Genomic DNA, 17,843 nt, shown 5'->3' with positions numbered 1-17,843 from the left:
CAGTGGATCTGAACACACACTCGACATTTAATTTAATTTTCGCCGTACTAACGTAATTGACTATCCATAGTCACACATGAGTCACACAGTTGATGGCTTGCTCATTTTCCCTCGGACTAATCATCGCAAATCTGCCAAAGGCCAAGAGGGCTTTGTGCTTTAAAGGCTGGCTACGTCTCAAGGTCTCTACCTTTTCAGACTGTTATTTTACACTGCCGTTCTCCTTGGTTGCCCTAGACATACTCTTCTCAGGAGCACTCGACCTCGAGCAACCTCACCTCATTGTGACAGCATGGCCTTTCCTCGAATCTCTGACCAAGGTAAACATTAGCGCCACTTCAGGCACGAACTTCTTGAAAAGAATGTACAGTATAGGTGTCCTTCCACCATTGGAAGCTGCTGGACTTTCGGACTTTCAAATGTGCAATGGTCTATTAATTACTAAATCCTTATGTCTCTTTAAACCAGACAATATAGATGTAGGCCTATGAGACCTCACCACACCCAGGATGTCCTCACCATAAAAGGAGCAGAGGTCCAGGCCATGATTGAGACTGCGCTGAGGTAGGCAGTCTTGCGTAGCACATTGAGCTCCTTCTGGCGAATTTCTAGAACCTTCTCCTGGAAGGACTTCTCCCAGGCGTAGAGCTTCAACACTTTGATGCCGTTCAGGATTTCATTCATCAGCTTGATGCGGGCGTCTTTGTACTGCATTTGCTCAACCTATCACAAAAGTCAAAACGGTTCCCCATGATTCATGACTCACAACAATCAAATGTTCTGTTTCAGACAATATGTTATGATATACAAAATGTGTACATAGTATTTCTACATACTGAGTGCACAGATAAACTAATACATGTTACTGTCAGAGCATATTTTACAGTATTTTCATAGTATATCTTAAATGGAAAAGATATACATCCTAGTATACAAATAAAGCTATACAAAGCCATTACAATGAAGCGCTTTTTATTTATTTATTAAATACATACATTTTAGGTTGTGGGGGAGCAGCTTGATGCAAGCTAATTGCCCATCAAGTGCATAAACCCTTTAATTGATCACTTAAAGGGCTTAAGGAATTCAATCACATCTGATCAGAGAAGTAAAAATCCGATTTCAGAAAGTAAAAGTCCTGCCACATTTTTGGTCCAACCATTCGCTTAATCAGCTGATTCTAATTAGCACAGCTCTTAAGTCAAGTAGATCAGCTCACTGTGTTGAGCGCACAGGTAGAACGAATACATGGCAGGACTCTTACTTTCTGAAACCGGACAACATCTCTGCATGTTATAGCTATACAGAAGCTATGAGAAGCATGGCTTAATTCGGCCTCACTGGTATTAGCAAGGTGAAATAGCAACGGGCAAGCGGGATTAAAGCATTATATTTTATCCCCATACATGCCTCATTAAATGTGTTTCGTATACAAAGTGTAGACAAAGTATATGGGCTTCATTAGTGACAAGGTCAGAAATCTTTTCCAGTTGTTTTCCTCAACAAGAAAACTCAAAGTGGTCGGCGGCGGAACAACGGTCACCTGGTACGCTCTGGTCTTCATGGCAATGGCGGCATTGAGGGGGATGAGGAGAATCATCACTGCAACCCCAGCCAGGACAGACGGGCCTAAATTCTACTTGACACAAAGACAGACACAAACAACACACTATTTAGCAAGAATTAAACGAAAGTGTTTTTTTTTAATCTGCAAATTAAATGACACTTTAATAAATATCAATGTTTATGACAAAGACAAAGAGGAAAAGGACAGAGGACTGACAATATAGAGTCAGTAATGGCTTGGCTGTGGTGAGACAGTGGGGTGAGATGGTGAGATTTGTTGGCTCAATTGTAGTTTTGGTGATGAGTTTTAGGACAAATAGTTTTGTGTGTGGTAGATAGTTCTGGTGTGACGTACTGTAGGTTGTCTACTTTAGGTAGCTTTGTTGGGACACAGGTAGTTTGTGTGAGATACAGTGCAGGCCAGGGCACTATCGATAGTTTTAATGTGATGTAGGTAGCTTTGTTGGGACACAAGCCGTTTGGGGGAGATACAGTGTAGGGGCACTTTGAGGTGAGGCGCTGGTCCTTGCGGGCATCACCTGCCAGAGGAAGAAGAGAGCCAGAAAGATCTGCAGCGGAGCAGACCACAGCATGTTGAGGAAGGTGGTGAGGTCCATGAAGCGCTGGGCGTCCACAGACATCAGGTTCACCACCTCTCCCACCGTCGATGACCGCTTCGCCTCATTAGTGATGACCAGTGACTAGAAGACAGAGCGTGTTTTACAGTTATTATGATGACCCTTCCATTTATTCATTCACTCTTCCATTTATTCATTCAGTATACATTTGCCCATTTCAATCCCTCATTTATCTAGTGTTGATATCAAAGATGAAATAGGGCTCGGGATCGTGACGTGAAAACTTTGCGGGTAGCCATATTGGCAGCCTCACTCCATAGTTTACTATGGATTTCTATGGATTTACTCCCGTTAATGTGTTCCTGCTACTTAATGTTTGCCTTCTTGGTCGTATGTTGCTGTGTAGTGGGGTGTAACAGCGCAACCCACGATCGCAAGAGGAAAAGAATCGCTAATACTATGAATTTTCTGCATCTGAATGAATGGATTATTACATTCGGTGCGCTACCAACATGGCGGCAATACTCCTAGAACGCAACACGTGTGCCCAAGCCCTTTTGATCACCTCTCCCCTTGATAAGGAATGTGAAGTTAAGAGAAATGCTATCGTTTCCTTTGTTACGTCTGATAGCACTTCTCTACCACCATTCAGACTTCAATCAATAGTATCGATCACACACTTTTAACACAGAATGTCACCACCAGACAGTTGGGGGACATTGGCCTCCACTGCAAATGTACCAGCTGCTGTTCAATGCACCCTGAGAGAGAGGGAGCCTTATAGGAATGTCTGGTTTATACAGACAAGCGTTTGAAGAAAGTTGTTTCTGCACATTAATTAGCGAGTCATTGTGACACAACACCAAATGATTCGTGTATATCGGCTGTTGCCACAGCAACGGCTCGCAAAAGGAAAGGCATGGGAGTTGCAGCAGAGACACAATTAGAATAGGTGAGCTCATGAGACTGTTGACATATTCCTGCCCAACTATGTCATTATCACTGTGTAGCTGGAGGCGGCTGAGGGTTCGTTTACATTGTGCATTGTAACGGAAAAGTCTGTTTGCTTAGAGAATGGAACTGGAAGTTGCCAAGTCTGAAACCATTCTTTACGGCCCACTAAGTCACGCTGAAGTTGCTACTGTACTGCAAGTCTGAAACCCTTCTGACTGCCCACTAACGTCACGCTGAAGTTGCTAAGTCTGAAACCCTTCTGACTGCCCAACGTCACGCTGAAGTTTCTAAGTCTGAAACCCTTCTGACTGCCCCACTACGTCACGCTGAAGTTACAAAGCCTTCCACCTCCTCCATTTCACAAGTAGCTCTAAGCTCTAATTAACCCTTATCCATCTGGGTGTCACTCGCATTGGCATCCCAGGACCATGGGCAGCTACCGAACTTGCTATTCTTAGAGGTGGACATCCCAAGTTCAGAAGTCCTGCCGAGTATTTGTTCCAACCATTTAGTAAATCAGCTAATCCTAATTAGCAGCCAGGTAGATCAGATAATTAGTGATATCACCTGTGTTAAATGCACAGGTAGAAAGAATATATAACCACCTCTGGCTATTCTCTGCAGTCTGCACTCAGTCTTCACAATCCAATGGGTGAACTAGTGAAATTACAGTACCAAGTTCATACAGGAAAATCGGAGTGACGCCTCTAATTAGTGACAATGCAACCTAACCAATCACCTTTGCTCCTATACGCCTGCGCTAGTTTAAATTCTCGGCGGTCTCCGCTGCCAGATTCACCCAGCTCTTGCGCTATGACGCCGCTTATTCGCTCCCTCCTCCTCCCCAGCTCCACCTGTCTAGATCTGCTTATAGTATAAAGGGGGGTTTTTGTTAATTTCTGCTCGTCTTATTTATTGTGGCAGCAATTTACAGTGTTACTTCAATTTTATGCAGCTTTGGTTTTGCAGCTTTGCAGCTTTAACTTTGCAGCAGCATCTTGAGCAGATCTAGGGCGCCATGACCAAGCATACTACCTCGTACCTGTACCTTGTGATCTTATTTACTAATTCTGAGAGTTTCCTGTCTAAACTGTCAAATGTGATGTTACACAATTGCTGCTCTCTGACTGTCCGGCAATTCAAAGCAAAATGCAGAATGATTACTACCTGTCCGAGTCCAAGTGGAAATGCCCTGACTTCTAAATTGATTGTTTTCTTTTATATTTGACAGAAAAAAGCTATTCCATCTAAGCCCAATGGATGCGAATGAGGAGGAAACATCATCCATCATCTCCGCATGATTTTGGGCCCATTTCAAGAGCCTGTCAAAAGACACCACACACACACACACACACACACACCCTTCAGGAACCGCAAACTGCCCTGTTACGTCACCAGTGTGAAGACAAGGCGCTTTCGTCACCACCAGTCATCAAGGCAGAATGTCACTCTCTCTTGGCAGCACACCACAAATAGGTAGTTAAAATAAATAGTGTTAACAGTAAACCTGTTTCTTTGGGTGGAAGGGCATTAAAGCTTTTCATTCAGCAACCACAGTGGTGAACGTCATTGTTACACAGTTATTGCTAGATAAAGAATGAGGTCAATGCAGCTGGTGTCAAGTGCTAATAAAATATAGAAGTTTTTTTTTTTTTTCATAGCAAGCTCAAACCTAGGTGTGAAAGGAAAAACTCCGGAGAGATCACGAGTGGCAAAAACAATGAGTTGCTAAATATTTAATGCGAAAATGCTGTTCAGCGCTTTCAGACGTGAACTTCCTCAAATGTCTCGGGTGCATTGTGTGGCTTGGAAACAATATGAAAGTAGTCTACTCTCTCTCACTCACTCTCTTTCTCTCTCGGAATAAAATGACTGCATAAACGTGTCTGCATAGAGCTCTGCATTTCCTCTTCACGATTCTCCTCATGAGTTGACCGTTGCTCCTTGCTGACCTCAACCACCAAAGTAGAAATCAAACGGCTTTCGCGCCAAAGAAAATATCAATGGCTTCTGAATGCCAATGTAACTGTCATAATTCATAGCACCACAATGCAAAAATAACCTTTAGGCCACATTTGACTTTACATTTAAAGTAACATTTGAAGTAGCAGGATGCTTAACGGTCGCAACTTCTAGACGCAGGTCAGTCATCATTATGCTAAGCCCGCCTACCGACTCTATACACGATGTGATTGGCTTGGCCTTCGTTGAAACTGGCCAGCTCCCAAGTCAACGGAGAGTTGCTTGACCAACCCAAATTAGATTTGCTGCCGCTAGGGGCGTCTAGATTTCGAGGCTATGACAGCCCTGAATACCAAAATATTAACAAGGTCTCTCCAGGCTGTTCCCTCTCATCAAGGACTCAGTCCAATGTGTGGATGGCACATCCACGCCTCCACTCAGATCCAATTGGTCTTCTCCAGAGGCATCCCAGGTTCAGAAAGTAAAAGTCCTGCCAAGCCTTTGATCCAACCATTTAGTAAACCAGCTAATCCTAATTAGCAGCCAGGTAGATCAGATCATTAGTGATATCACCTGTGTTAAGTGCACAGGTAGAAAGAATATTATGGCAGGACTTTTACTTTCTGGACCCTGGGATGGCCACCTCTGGTCTTGTCATCCAACACACTGTACTCAACCGACATCGTAACAAACGGAGGCACTGATCACACACAAGGGCTCGAAGCCTAGAAAACACACCGAGCTTGCAACCCGAAAACAAAACCACAGGGGCTGCTATTGCCCTGTGATATCCTGGTTAACAGAGAGCGAGGGCTGGGCTCTTACCAGAGCGGTAGATAAAACAGAGTGGCGACACTCCCATAGACGTCCATAGGAAAAAATGGCAGCGCTTTTTCCAGGCTATTTCCTCGTTATGGGGCTTTTGGAACTGTTTACAGCTAATCTCTTGGTCAGTAGTCAATGAGTTCATTGATTACACCTTCCAGCATCAGAAGTACATCCCACCCTCCCGCGATTCAGCCATTCAGCACAGGTACACTCTTACCTTTCTGTAGATGGCCCCGATGATGGCGGAGCGCAGGTGCATGCCGGTGACGAAGCAGTAGTGGAAGTGCTGGTGCAGGATGAGGGTCTGCAGGATGGCACAGCCGAACATGAGGAAGGCCAGGGCGAAGCCCCACCACGACGGCACGTCCTTCTTCTTGATGAAGGAGATGAGCAAGCTGTGGGGGGAAGCGTTGATTTGGGACTTAGGACACCGGACACATTCAATGATATGGGAAAGACAGGATACGATTTAGGACATGGATAGATAGATAGATAGATACTTTATTGATCCCCAAGGGGAAATTCAAGATGGGACATGTTCTATGACATGGCAAAGACTGGATACCATTTATGGCATGGGACACTGTCAACACCATAGCAAAGACAGGATACCATTGATGGCCTTGATGGCCTTTCCGTGTGAAAAACATACAAATTAAAAAAAAAACCTTCACCAAAGAGAGAAAAGCCGAGTAATATTGCAGGCGTCGCACATTTTTAAAAAAATTGATTGAGTCTTTTTACATACACATGACAGACAGGCTGTCAGACAGGCAAAGCTTTTGACAAGAACGTACTCCATTCAAATGCATCCACATTCCCTGAAAAGAGGTGGTAACATATTTGCATGGTTTCTTTGCAAGGCAAAACATCCAGATGTTGGTGGGAACTGATGACGAGAGTGAGGACAAAGGGGGAATACACAGAACATGTCTCCAGGGCAACTCTGATAAAAAAAGGAACATTGTCGGTCACTCACTTCCCTCTATGTTTCCCTATACAAATGTTACTTTAATATGTCACTGTTCAGTGTGTGGCTACTACAACAGATGTACTGTAATTACACGTGCCTCATAAAACTACGGCCCGTCCGAATGTGCAGATAAAGGCCGTGGAGCTCTAGTTGCAAATGAGAAGTAGTATATTCAATTTAACAAGTCTACAGTTCAACCTTGCATAGACTGAATGAATGAATGAATGACTGACCGAATGAATGAATGAATGAATGAATTCAACTTAAGGTTTCCTGATCAATTGGAAAAACGACCAAATCAATAAATGCCATCATAATACATCAAGCACTGCCACAGACCATATTGTCCATTTGTCATTGGTCAACACAGCCTGCCCCATAGATATACATGTCTATGGCCTGACCTCTCTACCTGTGAGCAAAGCTGTAGAGCAAGTAGCTGAGCTGTTTTGTTTTTGTTTTTAAAATTAGTCACAGGTGCTCTTTAAGGATATGCGGATCAGTCTGAAAAGAGTGCATTACCCAATCCACAACTACATTCCCTCTCCGTGACATCCCACACATCCTATCCATCTATTTATGCAAGAGCAGGGGACACAAATGTACTGGTACTTGTGTTCTATGTAGGCTTACTCAACTTCATTTGTATAATGACCTGTATACAGTAGGGGGGTGTTCTTTTTTCTCTGCCCCATTATGTTGACAGGAGTACACTACATATTGTTATACTGTACTTCACATTTACATGTTTTCACTTAGCAGACGCATCCATCCAAAGCAACTGACATACCTTACTTTACCGTATGCAAATCGTAATACAAGGGCCAATGGGCCATTGTGCCTGGAGCAACCTCCGGTTAAGTGCCGTGCACAAGGGCACAACGGTGGAAGGCGGGAATTGAACCCATGCAAGTCCACCTCCTTAACCACTACACTACCACCACCGTCCCACCCTTTTTTAATACTGTACATGTATTTCATAATGTGTACACAAAGTAACTTCACAGGAAAGCACGTTGTATTGCGCAATACGAGCACACGCTGCACTGAACAATGCGTGCTTGCTTTCCATGAGCCTTAATGTGTTGGCATTAGCATTAGCATCAGCCGCCGTTTTTACCTGAGCAGCTGTGGGTTGACGAAGGTGATGAGGTCCTGTAACAGCTTGTAGGCCGAGCCGATGAGGAAATAGGGCCCGAAGGCCCGCAGCAGCGAGCGCAGGAAGGAGGGCTGGTGGGACACCTTCTGCTTAGTCAGCAGGACCTCCACTTCTTCGGGGCTTTCGGCCCCGCCGCCGCCCACGTGGTTGTTAGCCGCCGCCGCGGCGCCGCCCGAGGGCACTTTGGAGTACTGGGCCTGAGTCTGCTTGTCCTGTTGGCTGCGTGTCGAAGAGGGAGGGAGAGAGAAAGAGAGAGAGAGAGAGAGAGAGAGAGAGAGAGAGAGAGAGAGAGAGAGAGAGAGAGAGAGAGAGAGAGGTGAGAAAGGCAAACAACAAAGTGCGTGTTCATTTTGAGTAGGCCCACCTTCACTTCAAAACAACTAGTCCTCGCTAACAGTTAGGTTAAGCTAGCGGAGGATGTGAAACCAGCAACCAGTTATCGCTAAAGCCTACCTTACACTGACAGACTTTGACAAGATTTGGGAAAGATTCTTAAAAGATTGTAGTCTTTTAACTAATTCATTCAAGCGTTACTCAAATGACTACAATCTTTCAAGAATCTTTTCCAAATCTTGACAAAGTCTGTCAGTGTAAGGTAGGCAACCATTAAGTTAAGCTAGCAGAGGATGTGAAACCACAACCTTTTGTTTTATTTTTAAAAGATGAATGACTTAAATGACGTGTTTTACGCAGGTCTATCATTAAATGAGCTAAGCCCTGTTTTTCAGTATCAAATCACAGACTTTGTTGAAAGTAGGAAGCCCCCCTACAATGCTACCAAGAAATGAGAGGAGAAGGAACACAAAGGGAGCGAGAGGGTAAAACAATGGTGTGGGCTGAAGTTGAGGGAACACACCCATTTCATGGGTCAAGCGTCCAGTGTTTGTAGAAGGGGTTCGACTTAGTGGCCCGCAGGATGCCCACCGCTTGGGCATTTTCCTCAAAACTGATCTTGATATGGACACCATAGCGCCCTTAAATGCCAAGACTAACCACACGTGGGGGCACACACACACACACACACACACACACACATACAGTGTGAAATAGGAGTAAGTCCGTTGGTCTGCCTGTTCTTTAAAACTTGTTTCCATAAGCTCTTCTACTAGCATTGTCTCCTTTGATGGCTTTGCACTGGATGTTCCGGAATTTTTCTCTAGGACTAGTGCGAGAGATTTTGTTTCCTAAAGCACCCCTCTTTTCAAAAGCAAGGACAAGCAGAGTAAACAAAATCCGAAGTTCTCTCATTTGGTCTATGCCATGTAATTATGGGATATTGCGAACGAGTCATTTGGTTTTAGTAACTCTCAGGCCCTAAAACAGGAAGTATATCTAACAAACGAGCTGAGCCATTTATCACAAGGGGGAAGTTCATATGTGTTGCCTCACGCTCTGAACACTTACCAAAGGAGGCAAATGAACCTGATATGAATCTACTTCAGTGGAGGCTACTGATCTGAATCTAACTCATCTTTTCCTCATTTCGTAGGCCTACAGTTTTACATGTTTTTGACAGTGAGCAACCTGTACGAGGGGAAGTATCACTTTTTACACTGGGAATGCCTTAAAGGTCGTTTCCATGGCGTTAAACTAGTTTTTAAGGTATGAATGCCACGAGTGACCAGCCTTTTGTGTTTGTATTGCACACAGACTGGACCATGTGAAGAGTGTTACCTTTGAACTCTGGCCTTTTCCACCTCCCATTCCTTCAGCAGATTGGGCACGATGACATCTGACCTGTCTCGTTTGTTCAGAGACCACAGGTCTTTGTTCTCCAAGGGAGACTTGTAACCCTTGATAGCCATCCTGTTACATATGGAACAAAAGCATTATTACAGCCTACAAGCCTCCAGCGTTTCTGAATTCTCACCACCAGTGTATAGCGTATATATACTGATTCTGTCAGGGAAGTGATATAGAGGGTTTACTGATACAGTATATCTGATGTTCTGTATGTTTAATGGTCACATGATGTGATGGTGAGATATGAATGAAGTAACACTGGGAACCAGAACATTATGAAATACAGAGAAACCCCTACCTTGTAAACCACCAAAACGTCATGGTCGACAGGAAGCCAGCACTAGATTCAGGACAAGGATTCTACACAGACAAACATACAGGATGCTAACTTATTAAACACAGAAATATAAAACATCATACAGACAGATAGATAGATTTCACAATGTTGGACAAACAAATCAAGAAATTGATTGTCTGGGGAGGCACAAAACCAACAAAAGGACCATAGTTTAGAATAGATAATCCATTATGCACGCTCCAACACACACACACACACACACACACACACACACACACACACACACATACACACACACACACACACACACACACACACACACCAACAGCACAGAGCACAAACAAGCATATCACACACACACACACACACACACTCACAGGGTCTGTGACCACATCAGAGAAGAGGGGTGGCTTCTCACTGAAACAGGATAGCAGGAGCTCGGCCAGGATCAGGCCAAAGTAGATGTAGAATGTAGTGAATCGCAGCTTGTCTTCGATCTCCGTCTGAGGAAAGCAAAAAAACACATTAAGGATTCCTCAAGGTCCGCTGCCTAAACACACACACACACACATACACACGCACACACACACGCACGAACACACACACACACACGCACGAACACACACACACACACACACACACACACACACACACACTCTCTCTCTCTCTCTCTCTCTCTCTCTCTCTCTCTGTCCTCTTGATCCATTTGGATACACACCGATCAGCCCCATCTGTGCCACGGTCAAATAAGAAAATCACGTTAAGGGCAGAGGACGGAAACACACTGTGAAGAAAGGTATTCTCATGACATGTCAGTTTTTCCGAGGCTCTCAAAATCAGCTGACTGGACAGATCTGATTAAAAATAGAGATTCGCTTGACCACCCACACACACACACACACACACACACACACACACAAACACACACACACACACACACACACACACACACACACACACACACACACACACACACACACACACACACACAAACACACACACAAACACACACACACACACACACACAGACACACACACACACACACACACACACACACACACACACACTTCACCATCCCCCGCCCTCCCATTTCCCTCTCCCACCCTTAAGAAAGCGTGTCCTCACAACACTGGCTCTGTAGGTCAGGTTAGATAAGCTGGAGTGAGGAGCAGCGCTACCAAAACAACAGCAGCACTATTCTCCGCCCCAGAGCAGTCCCTGTCCCGGGCTGACCTCCTCCTCGCTCACCGAAGAGTTGTTCTGACTGAGAACGGCGCGAGGGGGGGAGAGAGAGAGAGAGAGAGAGAAGGAGGGAAGGAGGGAAGAAGAATATAGGAGGAAGAGTTGTTCTGACTGAGAACGGAGCGAGGGGGGAGAGAGAGATACAGAGAGAAGGAGAGGAGGAGGAGGAAGAGTTGTTCTGACTGAAAACGGAGCGAGGGGGAGAGAGAGAGAGAGAGAGAGAGATACAGAGAGAAGGAGGGAAGAAGAGTATAGGAGGAAGAGTTGTTCTGACTGAGAACGGAGCGAGGGGGGAGAGAGAGAGAGAGAGAGCGAGGGAAGGAGGGAGGAAGAGTAGGAGGAAGAGTGTGAAAGAGAGTGAGAGTGGGGAGGCAGACATGAAAACAGAGGGAGAAGGCAATGTAAAGTCGAAAGGAAGGGAAAAAGCGCGGGGAAAAAAAGAATGAAAAATTGATACTGTCGGTAACCTCAAATGGTCCCGACGATGCAGAGTGCTCTCTCAAAGGAGATGAAAGGTCCGTGGAGCGCATTAAAGACCTATAGTAAACCCTCAGTATCACTTCCCTACAGGAGCCTTGGCCTACGCTAGATCCCCCCATAGCACTTTGTGAAGCTATAGAAATTCCATGAGGACCAAAGGATTTTTTACATGATGGTCTATTTCAAGGACATGGCTGTAGGGGGGAAAACATGAGCTCTATAGTCTGAGAGCACCAGTGAGCAGATGCACTACTGTGCACAAATGCACTTATCACTACTGTACTGTATCTCCCTTCTTCTTGAAGCGGCTACGCTACACATTGGAACTATAGTGAGAGCTATACAGTACACACAAAAGAACTGGCTGATGACAGCTGTGAGGCACAAAAAGAAGCCTCGCAATCGCGAGCGACGGTGCAGATGTTTGTGATGACTACTGTATAACTATCTCCCTTTTCTTGAAGCAGCTCCATATTGGAACTACAGTTATTTCCCGCATATAAGCCACATTGTGTATAAGCCGCAGGACAGTGTTTTATGCAAGTTAAAAGAAACAAAACCATATTAACACCATACAGTATTAACTACTCCCCTGTATTAACCTCATAGCTGAAGAAATTTTGCAAAATCAATGTATGAGCCGCGGCTAATAGTCGGGAAATTATGGGTATGTGAGTGCTACACACACACACACAAGACCAGGCTGATGACAGCTGTGAGGCACAACCAGAAGCCTCGTAATCGCGGGCGACAGTGCAGATGTTTATGATAAGGCAGCAGCAGCAGCGGTTCACCGCATCATGGCAATCACCTTGGCAGACGCCTGGATGATCTTGGAGCGGAAAGGCACAATCGCGCACAGGACTGACAACGCCCAGAAGATGAAGAGCACCCCCGAGGACTGAACTCCCTTGAGACGCTCAAACTGGATCAGGAAGGTGGCCAGGAGCTGGAGGAAACCAAACAAAAGAAAGAGGGGGGGGTGGGGGGAGGGGAAATTATGAATGAATTGGATGCTACTTCGCTAATGTAAAGGCAAATTCAATAACAGCAGAGAGCGGCTGGATGAAATTGGCTGATTTAGTGTACAATTACAGAAATGGTAACCTTGAGGAGTGCTGTGTACGTAGAAGTAAATTCACTTAATTCTTAACAGTTTAATAACTGTGTCAAATTCTATGTGGCTTCTGTTCAAATCAACATTTATATGAATCTGTTTTATCTTTTCTCTATACTGTAGATAACATCTGAATTTCATCTGCGTTTACTTTATCCAGGGGTCTCATTTAAACTAAGCTCAAATACAAATGAGGCTAAACTGCATAGCCCTCCCTGAGCTTTAGCAGGAAGGAAATGGGGTGAAACCTGTATCCAAATGACCCTTCCTTAAACCGGTTCCACAGCACCGATCTGCTAATCTGCCCATGAACGGCCGTATCTTTATGCCAGTTTTCTCACTTGCGCTACCGCAGACACATCTGATTTGATTAACTGCACGCTACAATGGACCTCTATGGCTAGCAAACAGTGTCAGGTGTTACTACGCAGAGCCCTTGAAGGCCACATACCAATCCCTCAGCACGGGAAGGGGGGGTTGAGCCTCTAGGCTACGGCAAGCCAGAGGGGTTAGCCATCAACGACTTACATCAACAGAAGGTAACTATGACAGCCGACGCTAACAAAAGGTAACTATGACAGCTGGAGTTCGCGGCACTCCTGTAATATTAACAGACCATATCCCTGGGCCCACAAGGTTCCTCCTCGGTGGGCCGAAGGTTGGGGTTCACGCGAAGGGTCACAATCACCATTCGTGTTTACATACTCACCATCGTCATGCCGACCACCAGCGGCGTGACGAAGAATATGGGGGGTTTGGGTCCGCTGCTCTGCTGCATTTCGTGGAAAGCGGAGAAGAGGTCCGTCCAGCACACGATCCACAATATGAAGCCGAATATCTGCAACGGACCAAAGATCAGGTGGAGGTCACCGCAGATAATGCATGAGATCAGATACAAAGAGGAGACACAGTCCCTTTATAAGAGTATACATGCAACAAGAAAGAACCATCAAACAAGGTCTTGGCCTTGCAAAAAGGCTGAAAAGAGCGGAGAGAGGAGCGAGTGGAATCTAAATGGGTTTATGTCACGTGAGGTGAGACAGAGAGTGGACAGAGGATGAAGAGACTTCAGACTGGTCTGACCTCAGGTGTCCTAGTGTCCTAGTTGCAGAGTTATACAAAAGCTTTCAATCACGATCAATAGCACTACAGGGAAGTGGACAAACGTGGTGGTGTTTACCGTTTTGACTCTGTTTAAGATGGACATCATGATGTAGCCCTTGTTGTTCCTCTTGAGGTAGAGGACGTAGAACGGAAAGGTCAACCACAAGTAGATACAAGGTATCCATGACAGCACGGACAGTTGAAAGCATTCTGAGAGGTCGGGTTGGTCTGTGTAGAGGGTCAAGTTTGCATCCTGTAGAAACCGAGAGAGAGAGAAAAAAAAAAAGAGAGAGAGAAAGAGAGAGAGGGAGATAAATACATCATTCCCGGTGGTTTAACCTTTTAACCATGATGACATGGAAAATTCAACATGTTTACAGCTCGGCTGTCCCCAAGTGGTATTCTCCACTGGGAAGTGGTATTCTCCTGGGTGACAACACTAGCCTCTGTGTCCTCCCACACACCAGCACATTCTGGAACCGAGAATTTTTGTGGGTCAGAAGATAAAGCCAAGTTATCTTAAGTTATTTTTACACTAACAAACTGAACAACATTAGAGAGGTGTTAAATTCATTCTGCTTTACAGTAGGTAAGGGGTTTGGTCAATGAAAAAGCTTATTTAACATTGCACAACATGCCGCAGGATCATGGGTGTAATTTATGGTACAGACGGTATGGGGAATGGACCTTCCACTTACAACAGTCCCAACCACTATTTTGATATTAATTACCTTTGCCAAAGGAGGCCTGTTTTGTCTGTTTGTTTGTTAGCAAGATAACTCAAAAAGCTATGGATGGTTTTCGATTCAATTTTCAGGCAAGGTCTGAAATAACCCAAAGAAGAAACGATTACATTTTGGAAGTGATCCAGATTACCATCTGGATCCAGGAGGTGCTTGGCGGAGGTCTGCTCTCTCGGAGTACTTTTCTAGTTGCATAATGCGTTTCACAGGAATACATTGGACAAAGGTATTGCATGTCCCTATCACCCTGCGAATCAACCCTCCGGCTGGTGGCAGTGGCAAATGTGCCTGTTGTACCCAGGATCTATGACAGCCCTTCCTTCAACCGTACCACACGTGCTGCCAGTAGCATGAATGCCGAAAACAAAGAGCCAAAACAAAAAGAACAAAATCACCTAGAAAGCAACCATCATGCACAAACAAAAACGTACTAAACGGAGCAGCTTTCAAAAGAATTTTACTGGAGTTATCGAGTTGGAACCTTCCTTCGTTGATGTTTCTTAGAATCAGGCCCACAATCTCTCCAGAGGACTCAGCAGTAGTGACAGGCGTCCCAGACCCACCCACCCTGCCTCCATATTCCTATCATTCCAAAAACAAAATTCCGCAAATGCATGTAATGCAACAAAGACCTGAATACAGGGGAAAACCTTACAGGTAAATACAAGTACAACAACGCCTTTTAATAATAATAAAAAAAACATTGTATACTGTAAAGCATGACAGTTAAACAGGGCCATGGATCATTTATTTCCGTTCATGCATGTTCATATCTGTTTCTGCTGATCTTGTTCCGTGTGCCACAAAGCTAATCGCTCGTTTCTTTGGAGCAGCCACTTCTCAGTTCTGAGTACACGGCTCTCTCAGATACATGTACTACACGTCCAACATGGTCTGTCATGAATGGATGCCTGACAATTATATTTGATCCTCTAACCACATATTTGTGTAAAGGGTTCTTTTTTCAGCCGTAGGAACTCGGAAGGGAAGATCAGATTTCAAGATCAGATGCAGAATATTTGACTCAATTCTGCAGGAATCAAACTGCACTGAGCTCACACTGCCACTACATCTAACGTGTTTAATATTACAGAATGCTATTTACGGAGTCATTTTGCTACTAATCTTGAGGGAATGAGGCAGTAATTCATATGTTCACCAAAGGTATGTGCTGTTGCGAGGTCTGTCTATCAAAAAAGTGAATTCACTTCTTAGAAAGAGACCGTTATTAAGTGTTTTCAATGCTTTAAGATTTTGTGGTAGAAAAAAGGCCACTTAGCCCTTGCACCAAAGCCTCGCTCTTCAGGCACCTTACCACAGTGTTAACCTTTTAAGCAGGTTTATGTAAGACCTAAGGAAAATCTACATCACAAGCTTTGACCTTGTGATGCACAGTAATGGGGGTTTTGGGGGCAAGCCAGCGCAGTGTATGCTCCGCAACTCAAATGCATTTCTTCAAAGTCATCGGTGTTAAGTCAACACACCACGCCGAATGTTTCTCCAACTTGTAAACACGAAGAAACTGACCGCTGGTGAATGTGCCCTTGTGGAGAGATGTACCCAGTGGGAGGCTAAGTCTGCAATTCTAATCCCCCCCACTTTTTTTTTTTTTTTTTCATTTTTGCCAAATTTAGCATATTGATCCTCACAGTCCCCTCGCTGCCTGCCAGTTCAGTATTTTCAGCATTCAAAACATTCTGAGGTGTGTTTTTCATTCCCAGAGCCAGGATTGTGTACAAACATTGTGGCCTGAACTCAGCTGAAAAATAATCCCAGCCAATCAACAACATTTTATGTGTGGACTGTTTGAGCCCAAAGCCCCAAAAGTTTTTTTTTGCATGTGGGTTCACTCCGACAACAGGGGTTCAAGACAGATAACAAAATAAACACATATTGTTTTATACTGTACAACAGTGATATTTCTTGTGTCACTGAATATATGATATCAATTTCTATAGAATATTTCTACTGAGAGATGTTCTGACAAAGTTGGAAAAGAGGTGAGACTATTTTCATCCACATCACAAGTGCAAACGTTGCAGTTACCTTATTTGATTTACAGCCAGCCCATTGCAATAGACCAAAAACGCTTAACCTGTGCCACTTATCAAATCTACATTTAATTCTGTTTGGACCGCGTTCAAAAGAGTGTGACTTGCATTTAAATCTGAATTTGACTGCAAACAGGCTAAATGATTGGTGGGCCACACCACGTGACCTGGCATTCGTGTTTATCAGCTCTGAAAGGAGACCATCTTGAGAGCACTGCTCTGGTTCCCTGACGATAAACTACCCCTTTCCAGCCAACTGCACTGTGGCGGAAACATGACCCATCCCTGAAAACGCACATCAAAAGATAAACACAGCTGCTTGTGTTTCCCACTGTCTGTCACCACCCATGTGTGTGTGTGTGTGTGTGTGTGTGTGTGTGTCAGTGCCCACGTGTATCCAAAATGTGTTCATGCACGTGTGTGTGTGTGAGTGTGTGTACACATGTGTGGGCAAACATGTGAGTGTATCCTTATGCTTAAGTGTGGGTGAGTGTATGGGTGTGTGTGTGTAAATGTATGTGTACTGTATGTGAAAATGTATGTGCGTGTGTGTGTGTGTGTGTTTGTGAAAATGTGTGTGTGTGTGTCTGAGAAACCACAGACTACACAGACTATGTGAGATCTGAGCCTCCTCCCCACAAACCACAGTGAGCGCCAGCCTCAGAGTCTCAGCGTAACACCCGTCAGGGCCTCTTACGGGCCCTGCATGACTGTACAGATTGCCTGTGTGTGTGTGTGTGTGTGTGTGTGTGTGTGTGTGTGTGTGTGTGTGTGTGTGTGTCTACGTGTGCCAGTCAGTCAGTGTGTGGTGGTTAGTGAGGTTCCCCATTCACGGCGAAGTGCCTTGAGGTACCTCGAAAACCGCTTTATATAAGCAACGTGTTGTTGTTGCGTGTGTGTTCGCGTGTGTTTACAATAACAGCTCATGTTTGTAAAACTCGCTGAGATTTTCCGTTTTAATCCTTCAACTTAAAAGTCCCCATTTCCCAGTCACAGTGTTGTTCTTTTAAGTTGCCTGAAATGAGGGACGTGCACCACGGGCTC

At 44.7% G+C, this 17,843-nt stretch overlaps 1 protein-coding gene across 2 annotated transcripts in view; it reads right to left on the bottom strand.

Annotated features, from left to right (window-relative positions):
• abcc3 (ATP-binding cassette, sub-family C (CFTR/MRP), member 3) overlaps nt 1–17,843 on the bottom strand; it is a 54,431-nt gene that overhangs the window by 23,558 nt on the left and 13,030 nt on the right. For both annotated transcript variants that reach the window (XM_062526233.1, XM_062526232.1), the window contains exons 2-12: nt 14,082–14,258; nt 13,611–13,739; nt 12,596–12,733; nt 10,439–10,564; nt 10,062–10,123; nt 9,695–9,826; nt 7,982–8,239; nt 6,106–6,283; nt 2,106–2,267; nt 1,544–1,636; nt 520–723 (exon numbers count right to left, since the gene is read on the bottom strand). In XM_062526233.1, the coding sequence (XP_062382217.1) occupies nt 520–723; nt 1,544–1,636; nt 2,106–2,267; nt 6,106–6,283; nt 7,982–8,239; nt 9,695–9,826; nt 10,062–10,123; nt 10,439–10,564; nt 12,596–12,733; nt 13,611–13,739; nt 14,082–14,258 (1,659 nt within the window). The remainder of the gene's footprint in view (nt 1–519; nt 724–1,543; nt 1,637–2,105; nt 2,268–6,105; nt 6,284–7,981; nt 8,240–9,694; nt 9,827–10,061; nt 10,124–10,438; nt 10,565–12,595; nt 12,734–13,610; nt 13,740–14,081; nt 14,259–17,843) is intronic.

Source organism: Sardina pilchardus, chromosome 22 (assembly GCF_963854185.1).
Source record: "Sardina pilchardus chromosome 22, fSarPil1.1, whole genome shotgun sequence".
NCBI classification, from domain to species: Eukaryota; Metazoa; Chordata; class Actinopteri; order Clupeiformes; family Clupeidae; genus Sardina; species Sardina pilchardus.
The sequence above is the reverse complement of the archived record's forward strand: the minus strand, read 5'-3'. Positions and strand labels throughout refer to the sequence as shown.